Source organism: Parasteatoda tepidariorum, chromosome 6, assembly GCF_043381705.1.
Source record: "Parasteatoda tepidariorum isolate YZ-2023 chromosome 6, CAS_Ptep_4.0, whole genome shotgun sequence".
NCBI classification, from domain to species: Eukaryota; Metazoa; Arthropoda; class Arachnida; order Araneae; family Theridiidae; genus Parasteatoda; species Parasteatoda tepidariorum.
This window is the reverse complement of record NC_092209.1, coordinates 19,291,552-19,309,570: the sequence shown is the minus strand read 5'-3', so window position 1 is coordinate 19,309,570 and position 18,019 is coordinate 19,291,552. Positions and strand designations below refer to the sequence as shown.

At 31.2% G+C, this 18,019-nt stretch overlaps 1 protein-coding gene across 3 annotated transcripts in view; it reads right to left on the bottom strand.

Moving 5' to 3' along the window:
• LOC107449648 (macroglobulin complement-related) overlaps positions 1 to 18,019 on the bottom strand; it is a 122,029-nt gene that overhangs the window by 15,270 nt on the left and 88,740 nt on the right. For 2 of the 3 annotated variants that reach the window (XM_071182069.1, XM_071182067.1), the window contains exons 16-26: positions 17,068 to 17,217; positions 15,413 to 15,553; positions 13,436 to 13,484; positions 13,233 to 13,346; positions 13,045 to 13,150; positions 11,220 to 11,337; positions 6,432 to 6,545; positions 6,177 to 6,293; positions 3,750 to 3,878; positions 3,390 to 3,558; positions 1,932 to 2,120 (exon numbers count right to left, since the gene is read on the bottom strand). In XM_071182069.1, coding sequence (XP_071038170.1) covers positions 1,932 to 2,120; positions 3,390 to 3,558; positions 3,750 to 3,878; positions 6,177 to 6,293; positions 6,432 to 6,545; positions 11,220 to 11,337; positions 13,045 to 13,150; positions 13,233 to 13,346; positions 13,436 to 13,484; positions 15,413 to 15,553; positions 17,068 to 17,217 — 1,396 coding nt within the window. Of the gene's footprint in view, positions 1 to 1,931; positions 2,121 to 3,389; positions 3,559 to 3,749; positions 3,879 to 6,176; positions 6,294 to 6,431; positions 6,546 to 10,103; positions 10,218 to 11,219; positions 11,338 to 13,044; positions 13,151 to 13,232; positions 13,347 to 13,435; positions 13,485 to 15,412; positions 15,554 to 17,067; positions 17,218 to 18,019 lie in introns of all 3 variants that reach the window. The other variant, XM_071182068.1, reaches the window with a different exon arrangement.

Sequence of the window (18,019 nt, the reverse complement as noted above, 5' to 3'; positions counted from 1 at the left end):
ACTTTCTCCGAATAAACAACTTTTTTTCCTCGGATTTGGATTTTTAATTCCCAATATATAGGGGGTAGTTGCAATCTAGGAAATATGGTCAAAACAGTTTGGTCAGGAGAGCGTTCGAAAGTTTGGAACCCTTAACGTTAATTTTACTTTTTGTGTATTTCTACTTATCTCGAGAACTCTTTAAGCAAATTGAAATTTTTTTTTCTCAGAATTATAAAATTCGCTCATCCAAAGATGATTTCATGCAAAATATTATTTTAAGAAATATTAATTATTTTTTATTATTTTATTTAATAATAGTCGGAAAAACTTTGAATTGTAAGGTCTACAAATTCTTACATCATTTTGAAAAAGGCAATTTTAAATGGTGAAATACAAAGTTTCATTGAAAACGATCGAATATTTCCTGGGAAATCAAACTTCGAAAAAGTTGTAAGTTTAAAATTCGATTTCTCAAGAACTATTCGACCACTTTTGCTTAAGTTTTTTCCATTTAAAATTGCATTCTTTAAAATGATGTAAAAGTTTGAATACCCTACAATCCAAAAGTTTTTCGACTATTATTAAATAAAATAATCGAAAATAATAAATATTTACTAAAAGTTATATTTTTTTCATAAAATTATCTTTGGATAAAAACGAATTTTATAATTGTATGCAAAAGTTTTTTAATTAGCTCAAAGATTTCTCGAGATATGGTGAAATACGCAAAAAGTAAAATTAACATTAAGGGGTCTAAACTTTGGACCGCTCTCCAGATCAAACTACTGGGATCATACTTCAAAGATTGCGGCTACCCTATATATTTTGGGGGTCAGAACCCAGAATTAGAGAAAGTACTTTTTTGTGTTTGATTTCGTAACTTAAAATATCGTCTGCACTAGCTAATTAGCATATTTGAGGTCACCCCCCTCAAATCATTAAGTCTTAGAACAAGAAGATCAAATCATTAGATCAAAAGTTATTCAGGGTGGTCCGGTTTTTATTTTGTGTACTTTACAACTAATAATTTATAACAAATAAATGTTGTTGTTCTTTATTTAGATTGAAAAAAAAAACGCATTGAATAAATGTACATTGTTTTCAATTGACACAAAATTTGTAGCAGAGATTCAACGTTCCAGTTTATTTTGACAAATCGAAAATGAAACATCGTATATTTGTTCGTCATTACAAATCAGTGGATGGCAACTTTTGTGTGAAAGAAAAAAAGTCAATAATATACAGGGTGTCCCAAAACGATCACATTAACTCTGCATAGCCAGATTCCTCGTTTGGGAGTACATAAAAACTGCCTAAAGAAGCGTTCCTTGTACGATCCATAGTTTACGAGAAAAATACGAAAAACAAAGTATGACGTCACTGCCGGTGCAAGAAAAAACACATTATTGAACATATCAACAGCAGTATACTATGCACAATTTAAAGCAGATATAAGATTTTAACATTTTAAACATTATCGTCTGGAAAGATATGCAAATACCGTTGTTGATAAGTCCAATAAAGTGTTTTTTCCTTACACCGGCAGTGACGCCATACCTTATTTTTCGTATTTTTCTCGTAAACTATGGATCGTACAGGAACGCTTCTTTGGGCAGTTTTTATGTACTCCCAACGAGGAATCTAGCTGTGCAGAGTTTATGCAGTCGTTTTGGGACACCCTGTATAGAGACTTGTCCATTAAAACGTTTTTTAGAGCTTTGTTTCTTTACTAGCAATATATAAATATTTTTTTTTGTCTAATCCATGTCTTATATTTTTTGTGCAAATCACGTCTTATATTTTTCAGTCCATGTCTTATATTTTTTTTTGCATAGTCCATGTACTAAAAATGGAACAATATGGGAATTTTAAAAGATTGAGTAAATTTTATCCTGGGCAGCTTATAGCTAAATAATAACTATGTTATTAAGAAAATTGATTTTGCTTACCCATATTCAGATATTTGAAAGCTTGCTTTTCAATGTCAGGTTGCCGCTGACCGGTCAATCTAAGATATAGTAAATTATATAAATTCGCTGCGAAATTAAACATGGTTTGTTCACCGCACCAAAAGGGTTTGCGAAGCAATGTACTAGCGTTGACAGGCATTGTGGGAAAAGCTGGGCCAGTGACATCCCCTGAAAAAAAATACAAAAGTTAAGAAAAAAACTGCAACAATCTCTAATAATTAAAAAATGTAGAGTATTCTCCTAATAAAATCTGAGAAAATTGAAATTTGGAAATTTATTTATATTTATTGCAGAAGAACTTCACCTCCAGGCTAAGAACTATTTTGCCGTGCAATCGATAAAACAATGTAAGTGATTTACGATAAATTTCCTGAAAAGCGTTTCGTTAGCTGTTTTCCTTCCCTTGCTAATACTATCAACAATAAAACAAAATTTCAAAAAAGCTAATAAAAATTTATTTGTGGGAAATCTTTTTTTTCGGAATATCCCATACAAAAATCTAAACGTTATCCTTACGTTGATTTTTCGATTGCGCGGCAGAATAATAATGATAAAAATCCCCAAAATTCCATAATGTACCTGAAGCATTTCGCCCATCATCAGGTTTTTGAATATTTTAATCTATCCTTTTGCTCTGGTCTACATTAATAATAATTCTTTTGGTTTAAAATCAAAACTTTGTTATTTTTCTGTACTTTTCAATGCAAATTTTTACCCCTTCTAGTTTGATTTCATTTTTTATTAAGAATTTAAAAAAATATAAGTTACGTTTGAAGTAAACAATATGGTTATTGTTAATAATAACCGGTCAATATTAATAATAACTGCTTCTTTCGGTTAAAGTGAGAAATATCGATAATTATTCACTTTAACCGGTTATTATTAATGATAACCAATGAAATTTGGTCAATGTGAATACTAACTGGTCAAATCGATGATAATCGCCGAGTCTTTCTTTACCTTCTTTTGCCAAGTCTTGGTTACTTCCGGGCAGTGACTTGCGAAAAACTTTAAAAAAAAAAAATCTTAGAAAGTTAATAGCTCGAAGGGTTATCTCGTAGCCACCCCCAGGCAAATATCAAAATTTTTAAAAAAAATTTTCAGTTTAAAATAAATTTGGCGGCTTGGCGAGGCGATTGTAGTTGGCGTGATAGATCATGATATGGAAATATCCCCCATAAAAACACGAAAGAATGACATTGACCAAACTTTACTTCAACCGGCTTACTTGGTTAGTATTAATAATAACCGACTATTCCCACTTACCGTAACATATATACTGTGAGCGAACATGACGAATAACATTATTAATTACATTGCGAATTACATTGGAAGAGGCTTGGTGAAAAATAAAATAAAATTATTTAACACTTTAAGAAATGAAAGGATATCAGGAACAATTGATAGAGTATTGATAGAGTATTGACATAGACTAACCAACAACAGAAACTTCAGCCCTGTTGGATCCAAACATGTATAACCTTTCCTGCCTGTAGGGAACAATGGGCGTTTCTGTAATGTTCAGATCCAGATATTTAATTAGATAAGCTCCCTGACTCAAATCTAATTGGACAGTCGTGTGACGATACTGAGGTATACCATCAGCCTAATTAAAGAAATAATAATAATCAGAAATGTAATTTGAAATCGAAAAAAAAATCGCAGTTATTCATAGTAAATGAAGAACATAAAATATACAGAGATTTTAAGCATATAGTCCGAAGCTAAAAATTATTTTGCTCAGCAAAAGTTTTTATAATAGATTTGGAGTATTATAAATTGATGAATCGAACAAACCTCAACGTGTATGCGTCGTGTGATGATGTCTTTGGCAACTTGAGATTTTGTCATGATGGTCACATCAATGTCACCTAAACGGGTGGGTACGATTGGCATATATACTTCCACTGCTTTTCCGGGCTTGATCTGTTAAAAATAAGAATAATAAATTAATAAATAAAATCATGATTTTACTTTGACAAAATGCAGGAGGTGTTTTGAAATAGCTGTCTTTTATATTGAAAATAGTTAACGATAAACTAATATAATCACTGCCCATAGTTTTAAAAACCTTTCCAAAGAGGAAGTAAAAAAAAAACATGCTAACTTGTGGGCTCAATTAATATCTAAACGAGGAAAAATACACGATATGAAATTTTGACGTTTTGCAATTGATAAAGGGGAATTTAAAATCTTCAAAACTAATTTGATTGCTGAAAGAAACTTGGGGTGTTGCCAATTACGAGATATCTGCTAAATTTAGAAGTTTCAAATCCGTGACTTTCCATAATTTTCCATGACTTCCACCAGTAACTTCCCATGACTTGCACAAAATAATAAATTATTCAATTTAGTAAAAAAAAATTTCTCTGAACGAGTGTAATTTTTTCTTAAAAATAATATTATTTTATCTTTATCTATATTTCATAATGCCTTTATCTTATTTATATTTAATAATGCCTTTAAAGAACACTTACGATGCTAAGATCTTTTAATCCGGCAAACTCAAATATGCTATTTTCAAAAGGTCAATTCTAGGGAATCTTATGTTAATTTAATTTCAAAGAAGGAAAAGTTTCAGCATTATTCCATGTACTCTCTATCCAATAAGTTTAAGTATATATATAAAAAAAAATTAATTCCCTCTAACACTGATCACGATGCGTAATTTTTAAACAGCGCGAATACGGATCTCGATGAGTGCTTTCTAAATCCCGTGAATACAAACTGCAATGTGTGATTTTTTTAAATCGCACGAGTATGGATCACAATGTACGATTTTTTACAAGTTTTGATGATTTCAATCACGACTTCCTTGTCAATAATTTGCAAATCTTTGATAACGTCTTCTTTAATTTCCCTAGTTTTAATAATTTTGGAATCAGCAATGTATATATTTTTCCACTTTGATTTTGACAGGGATTTGAAAAAAATGTACTAAGAGGGTAATTGTAGTAAACCCTTTATATTACGCAGTTTTTGACAATATAAGTAATTTTTGTTTTACCAATTCTTCTAAGAAGAATAAAAATTTCTTAATTTAATTTAAAGAATGTATTTGTTCAATTTTTTCATAATTTAAGAAACATTTATTCTTTAATTGCTTTTTGCAACATTTCCTTATCTTACCAATAATGATTTGTGCATTGTCAATATTGTATAAAAAACACATAAAAATAAGAATGATATTATTAAAATAAAATAATGATATAAAAAATCCTTTTGTTGGTTTATTGCATTTCATGAACAACCTATCCACGTTAATAGATTTCTGTAAATCTGTTGAAATACATTTCATTATCCTTTTATTTGAACCGGGAGAGCCTGGTTGGTAGGGCGTTGGGTCCATGTCCAAAAGGTCATGAGTTTGATACCCACCGACTTATTAAGACTCCCCGTGTATTGAATGGCAACTGGTGAGCATTAAATCTGTTGAGTCACAAAGTCCTCCAAGTTCTCATAATGGATCAATACCTCTGAGGGAATTGGAGATTGATCGCTCTCTAGTTCAGGTCAAAATTACGATCTGTTAATGAATGAATGTGTCTGCCTTAAAAAGAGCTATGTTGTGTGTGTGGTAGAAGTCATATTCTTGGCTATAGATGGCACCATTGAAAAACAACAAACGCATCCTCTGCCTTAAATTCCCTTGGTTTCACTTACACCAAGCAGGCTTGCTGGTATTTGGCAAGTGCCATTAGAAACAACAACATCATATTTCTGGTTATAATCTTTCTTTTTGAACTATTGCAATTTTGAAGAGTTTTTTTCAAAAGTAAAGTATGTCTGGACACTTACGTTTTTAAGGAAGTCTATTTTTATGGTAAAATTATGACTATTTGCGTTGGATGGATAAGAAATCCACGAAGGTTTTACTTATAAGGTTATACTGACAGTCTCAAATATGTCTAGTTCAAGGAAATATATCATTATTGTGGAAGGGTTGAAAGCTGGAGTCGGCCATTCTTACTCTGGGTTGTTTGTATCAAAAGTAAGCCATTTGCTCTACCCCGCTTTTAGTCACCTCGCAAACAATTCTGTATGATCAAATCAAGAAAAGTTTTTTACTAAAATGAATAGAGAAAATTTTGAAAGAAGCTACAATTAATAGTAAAATATTGAATAAATGATAAGGCGCATAAATATAAGAGAGAAATTTTGTAATAAATTTTTCCAAAAAATACAATGTTTAAAATAAGGAAGATATAAAAAATCAAAACCAACCCAAACTAGATGCTGCTGTTCTCCAGAAGTTGTCCTTGGAGCATAAGAATCCACTCTTCCAAAAGATTCGACGTGAACAAATTTGTAATCAGGGGAGTTCGCGACCACTATTAAAGCCTAGAATTATAGAAAAATTAAAATCATAGTCAGAATTAGGTAATGATAGTATAATGTTTGAAATATCACGGAAATAATAGAACAAAAAAGTTGAAATTCGAAAATATTGTAGTAATAGGATAAAAACATATTAATTACCTCGATTTCATAAAGCATGTAGTTAAAGACGCTTATTCGTATGCCTATTTGTTCACCTTGCATACTCTTTGTAGGCATCTCAACATTCATGTAGAATGGTTTTACACTTGAAAACTGAGAAAGAAAAGACCCAAAAGCGTTAGCAAAAGTATAGATTGATCCGTAATCACCATCTTTATTATATATTTTTGAATCGTTTTCAAACATTATTTCAAATAAACTTTTATAATAGAGGCTGCAGATTAATAGCTGAGATATAAAAAAAGAAAACTATCTATGTAATATTAGAGCAAGGTGGAATTAAAAATGTTTATCTGCATCAGTGAAACTGAAAGGTATTACCCATTGGCAAAATGGGTGTTATTTTGGGTTTGATGGCGTGCGCATCTTATTTGGTCGTCATTGGACTTTTCAACTGTGTTCAAGAGTAATTAGTAAACAGTGCGCAAGCGTCGTGATTGCNAAAAAAAAAAAAAAAAAAAAAAAAAAAAAAAAAAAAAAAAAAAAAAAAAAAAAATCACAGTTATTCATAGTAAATGAAGAACATAAAATATACAGAGATTTTAAGCATACAGTCTGAAGATAAAAATTATTTTGTTTAGCAAAAGTTTTTATAATAGATTTGGAGTATTATAAATTAATAAATCGAAAGTCTCGTACAAACCTCAACGTGTATGCGTCGTGTGATGATGTCTTTGGCAACTTGAGATTTTGTCATGATGGTTACATCAATATCCCCTAAACGGGTGGGTACGATTGGCATATATACTTCCACTGCTTTTCCGGGCTTGATCTGTTAAAAAGAATAATAATAAATAAAATCAAAATTTTACTTTGCCAATATATAGGTGTTTTGTAATAAACGTCTTTTATATTGAAGATAGTAAACGATATATAAACATAATCATTGCATTTTGAAAACCTTGCCAAATATGGAGTAAATAAAAACATGATAACTTTAGGGTTCAATTAATATCCAAAATAGGAAAAAATAACAACAAAAAAAACGTTATGAAGTGCTGACGTTTTGGAATTGAGGAAGGAGAGATAAAAAAAACATCAAAATCAGTTTAATTGCTGAAAGAAATTGGGTGTGTGGGGGGGGGGGATGCTCATTGTAGGGTATCTGCTAAATCTAGAGCTTTTAAATCCACGACTTTCCATAATTTTTCATGAATTCTACCAATAACTATCCACAAATTACACAGGATAATACATTATTCTATCTAGTAAAAAAAATGTCCAAACGAGTGTGACTTTTTTTTAAAAAATAATATTTTTTTTATCTGAGCAATGCTTTGCCAATTTAAACAAAAGCAATGAAAAAGAACGGAATAATGAAATGCGCAGCAATTATTGGAATATAGATTTAAGAATATTTAATGATGCCTTTAAAGAACATTTGCGATGCTAAAATCTTTTAATCCGGCAAATTCAAATATGCTATATTCAAAAGGTCAATTTAATTTCAAAGAAACAAAAGTTTCAACATTATTACATGTATTATCAAATTACTTTAAATATATAAAAAAATGTTAATTCTCACAAACACTAATCACAATCTGTGCTTCTTAAATCCCGTGAATACAAACTGCAATGTGTGATTTTTTAAATCACACGAATATGGATCACAATGTGCGATTTTTTTAAATCACGCAAATGCGGATCGTGATGACTGCTTTTAAAACAGCATGAATATGTATCACGATGCATGATTTGTACTATATCATGTGATGACAAATCGCAATATGGGATTTTCTATTTGCGTGACAGGATAAAAGGCTTCAATACTAAAAATCCAACTGATGTTTCCATGATTTTTTTTAGCATTTATCACTGAAACTCATGATTTTTCATGAAACATTTCAATTAAGGTCGAAAACCATAACATTCAAGGAGCGCACATACCTTGCGATGATCTTCTTTAACATCTTTTTAATAGTCAACCGGCAATCAAACAAGTTTTGATGATTTCAATCGCGACTTCCTTGTCAATAATTTGCAAATCTTTGATAACGTTTTCTTTAATATCCACAGTTTTAATAATTTTGGAATCAGCAATGTATGTATTTTTCAGTCTAGATTTTGACAGGGATTTCAAAAAGATGTACTAAGAGGGGGATTGCAGTAAACCTTTTATATTAAGCAGTTTTTGTTAATATAGATAAAAGTCATTTTTGTTTTACCAATTACTCTAAGAAGAAGAAAAAATGTCTTAACATAATTCAAAGAATGCATTTGTTCAATTTTTTATATGCAGTTTTTATTCACATAATTTAAGAAACATTTGTTCTTCAATTGCTTATTGCAACATTTCCTTATCTTACCACTAATGATTCGTGCACTGTCAATATTGTACAAAAAACACATAAAAATAAGAATTATATTATTAAAATAAAATAATGATATCAAAAATCCTTCAGTTGGCTATTGTATTTCATGTAAAACCTATCTACATAAGTAGATTTCTGTAAGTCTGTTGAAATAGACTTCTTCATCCTTTTATTTAAATCGGGAGAGCTTGCTTGGTAGGGCGCTGGGCCCATGTCCAAGAGGTCATGAGTTCGATCCCCACCGTCCGAAGACTTCCAGTGTATTAAATGGAGACTGGCGCACGCTACATCTGACGGGTTCAAAATACATTCAAGTTTACATAATCAATATCTCTGGGGGTACTAAATTGGAGATTGATCGTTCTCTAGTCCAGGTCAAAATTACCATCTGCGTACGCCCTTTAAAACGGGCTGTAACGTGTGTGGCTGAAATCGTATTCTTGGTCATAGATGGCGCCACTGAAAAACAAGAATTGCCCTCTCTGCCTTAAATTAACTTGGTTTCACTAGGCAGGCTTGATGGTATTTGGCAAGTGGTATTCGAAACAACAAAAACAGATTTCTGGTTAGAATCTTCTTTATTGAACTCTTGCAATTTTGAAGAAGTTTCTTATAAGTTAAGAATACTTTTCGCGTTCGTTTTCAAGAAAGCCTAATATTTTTGAGGAAAAATTATGAGTGCTTCGGTTGACTAGATAGGGAAACCACGAAAAATTCCCATGAAGGTTAAACTGACGGTATTGTGTCTCAAATACGTATATCTAAAAAAATATGCTATTATTGTTTTTGGGAGCTCGAATGTATTTTACTCTGTGTCGTTTGTGTCAAAAATAAACATCCTGCTATTAGCTATATCCTGTTTTTAGTCACCTAGTAATGAAACAATTGTGTAAGATCAAATCAAAACTGAAAAGTTTCATACTAAAATGAATAAAGAAAATTTTTAAACATGCTGCAATTAATAGTAAAATATTAAATAAATGATAAGGTGCACAAATATAAGAGAGAAATTTTATAATAAATTGTTCTAAAAATATATAATGCACAAAAGAAAGAAAGAAAAACTCAAAACCAACCCAAACTAAATGCTGCTGTTCTCCAGAAGTTGTCCTTGGAGCATAAGAATCCACTCTTCCAAAAGATTCGACGTGAACAAATTTGTAATCAGGGGAGTTCGCGACCACGATTAAAGCCTGCAATTATAAGTCAGATTATTAATTAATTATGAATTAAAGTCAGAATCGGATAATGCGATGTTTGAAATATCATTGGAAATAATAGAACTAATAACAAAAAATTCGAAAATATTGTAGTAATAGAATAAAAACTTATTAATTACCTCGATTTCATAAAGCATGTAGTTGAAGACACTTATTCGAATGCCTATTTGTTCACCTTGCATACTCTTTGTAGGCATTTCAACATTCATATAGAATGGCTTTACACTTGAAAACTGAGAAAGAAAAGACCAAAAGCGTTAGCAAAAGCATAGGCTGATCCATAATCACCACCCTTATTATATATTTTTGAATCTTTTTCAAACATTATTTCAAATAAACTTTCATAATAGAGGCTGCAGATTAATAGCTGAGATATAAAAAAAGAAAACTATCTATGTAATATTAGAGCAAGGTGGAATTAAAAATATTTATCTGTATCAGTGAAATTGAAAGGTATTACCCATTGGCAAAATGGGTGTTGTTTTGGGTTCGATGACGTGCGTATCTTATTTGGTCGTCATTGGACTTTTCAACTGTGTTCAAGAGTAATTAGTAAACAGTGCGCAAGCGTCGTGATTGCATGCGTTGCTATGGCGACCGCTGTTGTTTGATAATTCTCTTTTATAATTCTTTTCCTCACTTTAAATTTTGTTATTCATTAAGTTGGTGAGTTTATTTTTGAGATATGGGACCAGAAAGATCCCGTAAATACTTCTTGAGTTGTGAATAAAATAAAAGAGAATTTCCTCATTTGAACAATATTTTTGTTTTTATAGCTTTAATTAGGAATCAGAAATTCTAACCTACAATTCAAACTGGATAGTTTGCAATACTAAATCAGGCGAAAATCATAAATAAAGAGGGTAAGAAAAAATTAGACAACAACCATTTTGCCCATGCGTAACCTGCAATCGCGTTTCGGGATCACAATTTTTTTTTAATTAAATTATTTTTTCATTATCTGTTAGTGAAAGTTTTTTTTCTGTTTCCTTTGATGACCAAATTCATTATTTTAGGACTTTTACTACTTCCTTTGTGCACATTGATCTCGATAATCATTTGTCAAATTACGATAAAGCTTTAATTTTCTATATTTTTCATTTAACTGATAATTTGTGACAAATAATACAAAGGTTTTAATTTTTGAAATGGATTCGAAAAATATTTATTAAGAACGGTGATTGCAGAACAGGGTATCTTATGCGAAAATGCAAACCTATTTTGAAAGAACATACTTCAATAGCTTTGTCTTGAATTCCGAAACCATCAACGTTATTCATGCCAAAGGCACTGACCATCCATCGTGTGGGAATCTCAGGAACAGGTACATTGAAAATGTAATATCCTAAAGGCCTGGAAAAAAATTCATTCAACTTCACATACTTTTCAATTAATACCATTCAAAATAATTACTCAGCCTATAATTAATATTAGTATTTAGCACTTTTTTGACATATTTTTCATTGAATGCTCAAATCCTTGTCATCATTTAACAATTTTTGAAAAGAATTAAAAAATGTTATCAGTAAAAAATGTATATGATATTAAATATGATATGATGTATATGATATAATGAAATGTTTATATGATATTAACTACCTAGAACTCACCTTTAAACATCAAATAATATCTTTTTAATAACAAAAAATAAAGGTGGTAAAATTTAAATTAAAAAAATATTTGTAAGGATCAAAATATAAGAGATAAGATACAATGTTTTATGAAACAATAACGTTCATAAATATGTTTATGTATTTTAAATGTGGCAACTTCTGCAACGTATACATCAGACTATTATGTATATCATGGGATATTTTCTATGGCGTTGAACTATAATATTGATAAAAGTTGCTACAAATTAAGACATTTTATTGTGTTATTTAATCCTTCTTAAACTTGAATTTATAATAATACAGAAATGTAGCAATTTTACGTAACATTCTGAATGTTGTATGCAAGCTTTGTATTTTATTTTATTTTGTAACCATCGTCGAACAGCAGACTAAATTTTGGGTTTACGACCACTAATGTTCAATTCCATGGCCTTGTAATTTTGAACCCAATCCAGAGGATAAGGGAGCTCCTTGATCAAATATTGGAAGAAATTTTGCCTTCGCGGAAGACTTTTTGATGGAACTAACCCGCATTTGCGTGATATAGAGAGGTAAGCCACGAAAACATCCCACGGTTAGCTTGACGGCAAGGGAATCTAACCAATGATCCGTCTACGTCAGCAATGTGATCGGTGCGAGCCGGGTGCAGGATTCGTATCAACCAACCTTCGCTGGGATTTGAACTCCATTCACTTTATAGGAAGACAAAAGCTCTATCCCCTGAGCCATCATGGCTCGCAAGCTTCGTATTCACAGAGATTGTTCTGTTGCAACTTCGTTGTGCAGAACATACGTAAAAATGCGTAGAGCTACCTGAAAGTGTTAAGTGTGTGGAGCTATCGGAAAGCGTTAAATGTGTGGAGCAATCTGAAAGCGTTAAAACCAACAATTCAACTCGAAAGAAAATACAGTTCATTTAAATACCTTGTAGCTTACAGTAAATTTACACGGTATTACGGTTTACGATACTAAAATTATAGTTAAATCTTAAACTGGTTTTTTCGGCAGTTTATTTTTTTTTGACATTTCTTGAATACACTCGATAAATATTGAATGACACGGTAAAAAGTCTTTTTGTATGTTTAACAACATCTCGGATTGCGTACATAACACCTCACTAATATATTTCTAATTAATGAAGAATAAAATGCAAAAAAAAAAAACATAATTTATTGAGGACAACTAATCTCATATAGTACCAAAAATCAAAATATTTATAAATCAAAATATTTTCATGTAGTACCAGAAATCAAAATATTTATGAATCATTATATTCTTATATTGTAGCAGAAATCAAAATATTTAGAAATCACAATATTCTCATATAGTACTGAAAATCAAAATATTCTCATATACCACCAGAAGTAAGGAAAGGATAAAATACATTCACTGCCTCAAAAACGTACAATAAAAAAAGTTAATCGATTAAAAAGAAAATTGCATTTACCCAATGTTGAAATCATGCCACAACCAAGCATTGTCGTACAGCCTTTGTATGCGATTGATTCTATTCATTTTAAAGTCCTTAAGTCTCAACTCATCTTTTTCTGGACCTGAGATTAACAATTAACTATTAGAGAATGAATGAAATACATCTCACAAGTTGCAATATAGTAACGTTAACATTAAACTTACATCCGCTCTCATCTGTGTTGTCAGGACAATCTTTGAATCCATCACAATTTTTATCATACCTGTAGCACGAACCATCCAGGCACGTTAGATAGCCAAGAGATTCGTTACAATAATCTAAACAATTAGGACAAATTGAATTAAATGTTTAAATGCGAGTTTTCAATAATAAGAATACAGATTATAGTAAAAAAATTAAAAATTACCATATCTTCTGGTAACATTTGCATCGGTAAAAACAACAAGACCAGCATACTGTAAAAAAAGAATGATAATTAATTTATAAGCAATAAGACGCTATTATTTAAAAACATGAACTGATTTTTTTTTGTTACACGTTTACAATCAACGTTAAAAGACCAGTATCAAAATATTTGATGGAATTTTAACTAAAATTACTATCTGTTATTTTTAAAAAACAAATCAGATTTCTTTCACAATTTTTATTATTCTTTTACCACCAAAATTTTCATAATTGATTTACAGTATTTGTATGAGCAGTAGCATTTTAGAGCGTTCAGAAAACAAAGATTATACTAAAGCTACCAGGAAAAAATTTGTTTTTGTTAAAGTATGCAATAAACCTATGTAATAAAATGAAACAAATTTTGAACGATTGGACCCACATTGCAAGAAGAAGAAGAAAACGGAACCCTCTACCGTAATCTGCAAGCAAGAGGATTGAATCTGGCAACCTCTTACCCTAATTATTTTTCTTCCAATCAAATTTCATAGTATTGAACATTTTGAACATGCTCACAAGGCTAGGTATTTTCTGAGCCAATTCCAAATCAAATCATGAAGAATTTTTCGGATGAAATGAACTTTCTTTTTATCTTAATGCTGCCGTCGAACAGCTAACAAATATCGGGTTTGCAGCTATTATTGTTCTATTATGTATTCTCTTAGCTTTCAACCCTACCCAGAAGACAAGGTAGCTTAAATAAACTAACGGTAACTCGCCTTCGGGAGGTCTTTTTGAGGAAATTAATCCTCATCCACGTCACAAGGAGAGGGAAACTATTTAAAAACTTTTATCAATTTGCAAGCTTCCACCGTGTGGGAATCTCAGGAACAGNACCTGTATATATTTCCAAGTCTTCTTCTTTTATTTCTAATTGTCACATATCTGAAAAATACTGATAATCCTTCGACAAATCGACCCTTCCGCTTTGGATCGACCCCCTGGCTCAGATCGACCCCCGCTAATTTAAAATAGACCCCTGGGGGTCTATATAGACCACTTTGGCGACCTCTGGACTAGACTATCCACCACGGAGCTTCAAACTTTGATCACCCACCAATGAACCGACTAAGGTAACCCTTTTATATTGGGGATATTTAAAATTTTTTTTGCACTCCTTTTTTTTTTTTTATTTATCCAGTCGTTAAACTAGATCAACACTGTTCTCAAACTTTTATGTTAAAACTTATTTAAAGGCAAGATTATATTGGGAGACAGAATAAGTTTCAAATCTCAGTTGTGTTTTTTACAATTCTCAACACAACAATTTTTAATATTAGTTGATCGTTAAAGATGGCTTCCTGTCAAGACCATACCAGCTCTCATTGACCAATTTAAAATTGGTAAAAGCCGCATGAAAGTTGGTGCTTTAGTTTCGAAAGAAGTACATTGAGAACATGTTGAAATCAAGCGCCTCGTATAAAAATACGTTTTAAAAATTATAAATATTTGCTCGGTTGATTGAAAAGTGACTTCGAAGTTTTTCTACAGCTCGTACTTGAGTTTGATGAAATTTTTTTTCTTCCTCTTTCAGATTTTTTGTCTAAATAATCTAAAAAAAATATTTTGAAAGGTTTTTAGTTGTTGTTGTTAAAAATACAAGTTACGAAAGTGAAAGTTAAATAAGAAGAGTTTTAGTCAATAAATACGATATTAAGCAGTCATTTAGGTTTTACCTACACTTTATTTATTTGAGACCGATGAAATTATTTCAATTGTAATGTTTTGGCTTCTTCCTGAATAAAATTTGCATTTGGTACAGTTTAAATCAAATCAGATATCTTTTTCGAGATAGCGATCTGCTCTCTAACATTTTAAGATATGTAACTTACACCTTGTGTTGCATTTATTAGCATACTTTTAAGCGAAATTGGACTTCATACTCGATATTCAGCATTACAAAATAAAATTTAAGAAAATATATTGAAAATTGAATTACCTGTAGAGTTGAATATGCGTCTATCCCATAGGAAGAGGCTGGGTAATGAACAACGCTATCCAAATTTCCCTCTTTAGATAACCATACATGTGTAAGGGTACTATTAAACCCTTCGTCAAAAAGACTCATTTTCCTTAGAACCTTTAAATAGAATACAAGTTATCGGTTAAATTACTTTACATTTCCATTATTTAAAAAATCAAATAATTATCAGTAAATATCAGTACAGAATTCAGTACTTAATGAAAGGAAGTTTCAGTACTAAATAAAAGGAAGAAGTGGGGGAAAATTCTAAATATGGTCTCAATCCTTTTTATTTAATTTTAAAAAATAAACTGATGACAAACATTTATTCCATTTGGCAGTATCTTTCGATACATGTCGAATACAAGGCCACCATCCAATCACAATTTCAGATAAAAAGCGTGTGGTACTTTAGATTTTCGATTTATTTTTCTGGTAAAATTGTGCCAATGTATTTGATAGGCAGTTGAACAGTTGCCTGTTTTTAGATTTTTGATAAGTATCTTTGTTTTTTATTCAATTAAAAATTTTTTTAGTGTCATCCAAATCGGTTTTCATCAATTTAAACTGTAATAAGATCAGATTCTAAAAAAAAAATCTAAAAACTGAGAAACGTGTAGTTTTAAATGACTTACTCAAACCCACAAATCGAATTACTTTATTGTTTTAAAGTTTTGAGGAAAAATTCATAGAAGATCTAAAATTTATCAAGATTTATTTATTCTAATTTAATGAAGTGATCCCTTTATTTCCTGGCCTTTTTTGAAAGTTATCGTCGCTTTAATAATACTATATCATCTTTACCCAATCATGACCAAGTACTTGTTGTTGTCGTGGGCCATTTAAGGCAATGGGTGCGATTGTTCTTATTTTCCAGTGGCGCCATCTATGGTCAAGAATTTGACTTCTGCCACACCCATGCGTCACACCAACTTATAGGGTGGACCCATTCATACATCCATTGCGATATGCAATTTTTATAACTGCTGTGAGTTTGTAACTGTTGCTCATGACTGCTTGGTCAAGCTTAGCCTATCTAAAGCCACAGCTGCCAACGCGTATTTTGAAAATGGCGCAAAACTTCAATATGGAGAAAAGCAACAGCTTTGTGAAAATGAAAAGCATTTGTGGTCTAATTTTTTTAACATTTAAAAACTTACTCCAGTGCAGCATTATTTGGGTCATAAAAATTTGCAAAAACTGAGAATTAGGCAGTGATTTTGATAATTTTCATCTAGTTAGAAAAACGTCTCCAAATTGGCAATTTGTTTTTTAAAAAAATAATAATGACTTTTAAAATACTTAAGTTATTTGTCTGTTCTAAATCCCAGATAATTATTCACGGCAAGATTACATATATAGTTTAGAGTCATCGCATTGCTTCAAGTGTAAGGCGCTTAAACTTCGGCTTTTTTTCATTTTCCTTGGCGACAGAGCTTCGAAAAACAGCGTTAACTGACAGCGCCACCAAAGCGCTTAATACTGTATTATTTAAAGTTTAAATACTGAAAAATATATTTATAAAAAAATACCAATTAAAAACTTAAACCTAAAATTCAAGATGACGAGGGTAGAGGCCTCTTAAGTTCAATAATGAGATAGAAATATGCGTTGTGAAATTCACGTCTTACCTCAACATGGCTGAATTCGTTTCCTCCTTTCATATCATAAAGAGCTTTGTCGATTGCAGCCAGACCAACGTAGGACGAAGGTCTACCAAACACAACCACTTCTACGGTATCCAAAGACTTATCTTTTAGATTATTCAGTGTCACAGTAAACTGAAAAAAATAAAAAATGATAAGATAATTGTGTAAAATCTGTATAATATTAATTGTATATGTTACTGAGAATGACCGAAATTGATGGTTGCTGACTTCTACCGGTGGATGTTGACAATCATATAGTCTCTTTGGTAAATGTCCGAAATATATACTAGGTCTAGTTAAGTCAGGGGTCTGTCCAGACATTTTGTGAAAGGTTTTTTGTAAAATTGTGAAAAAATGACTCGCAATTTGTGAATATAAAATAAACGTTAAGTCACATTCTTTCAACCAGGGTCCGCTTTTGTGAATTTGTGTAAATAGGGTCCGTTATTGCAAAAAAACTTTCTCAAGGAGTTTTTAAATTGTAAAGACATACAAGATTATGCTCAACACTGTACGAGTAAAATTATAATTAAGAAAATTTAATTTTAGAAAATAAACAGCAGTTGCAGCTACTAAATTAGCGATGCAACATATAAATATTTGGTATGAACCCTATACTGCAGAACGAAGAATATTAATTTCCGACGAATAAAGGAAGAAGCGTCTGCCGAGGGTTTATTCGATTAACAAAACAATAATGAAGATAAACAAATTTGTGAAGGGTCCGATTAAAATATAAATTATTTCGAGAAGGGTCCGTCATTAAGTTAAAATATTTCGTGAAGGGTCCGTTTTTATGAAAAGATATTTTGTGAAAGGTCCGTTAACGGACCCAAATTTCTTCCCAACAGACCCCTGTAAGTATAATGCGGCTTTGAGGAGAACTCCTCCAGACTAAAAGTCTGGGGCTGTCTGCCGCTATGGTGACAAGCGA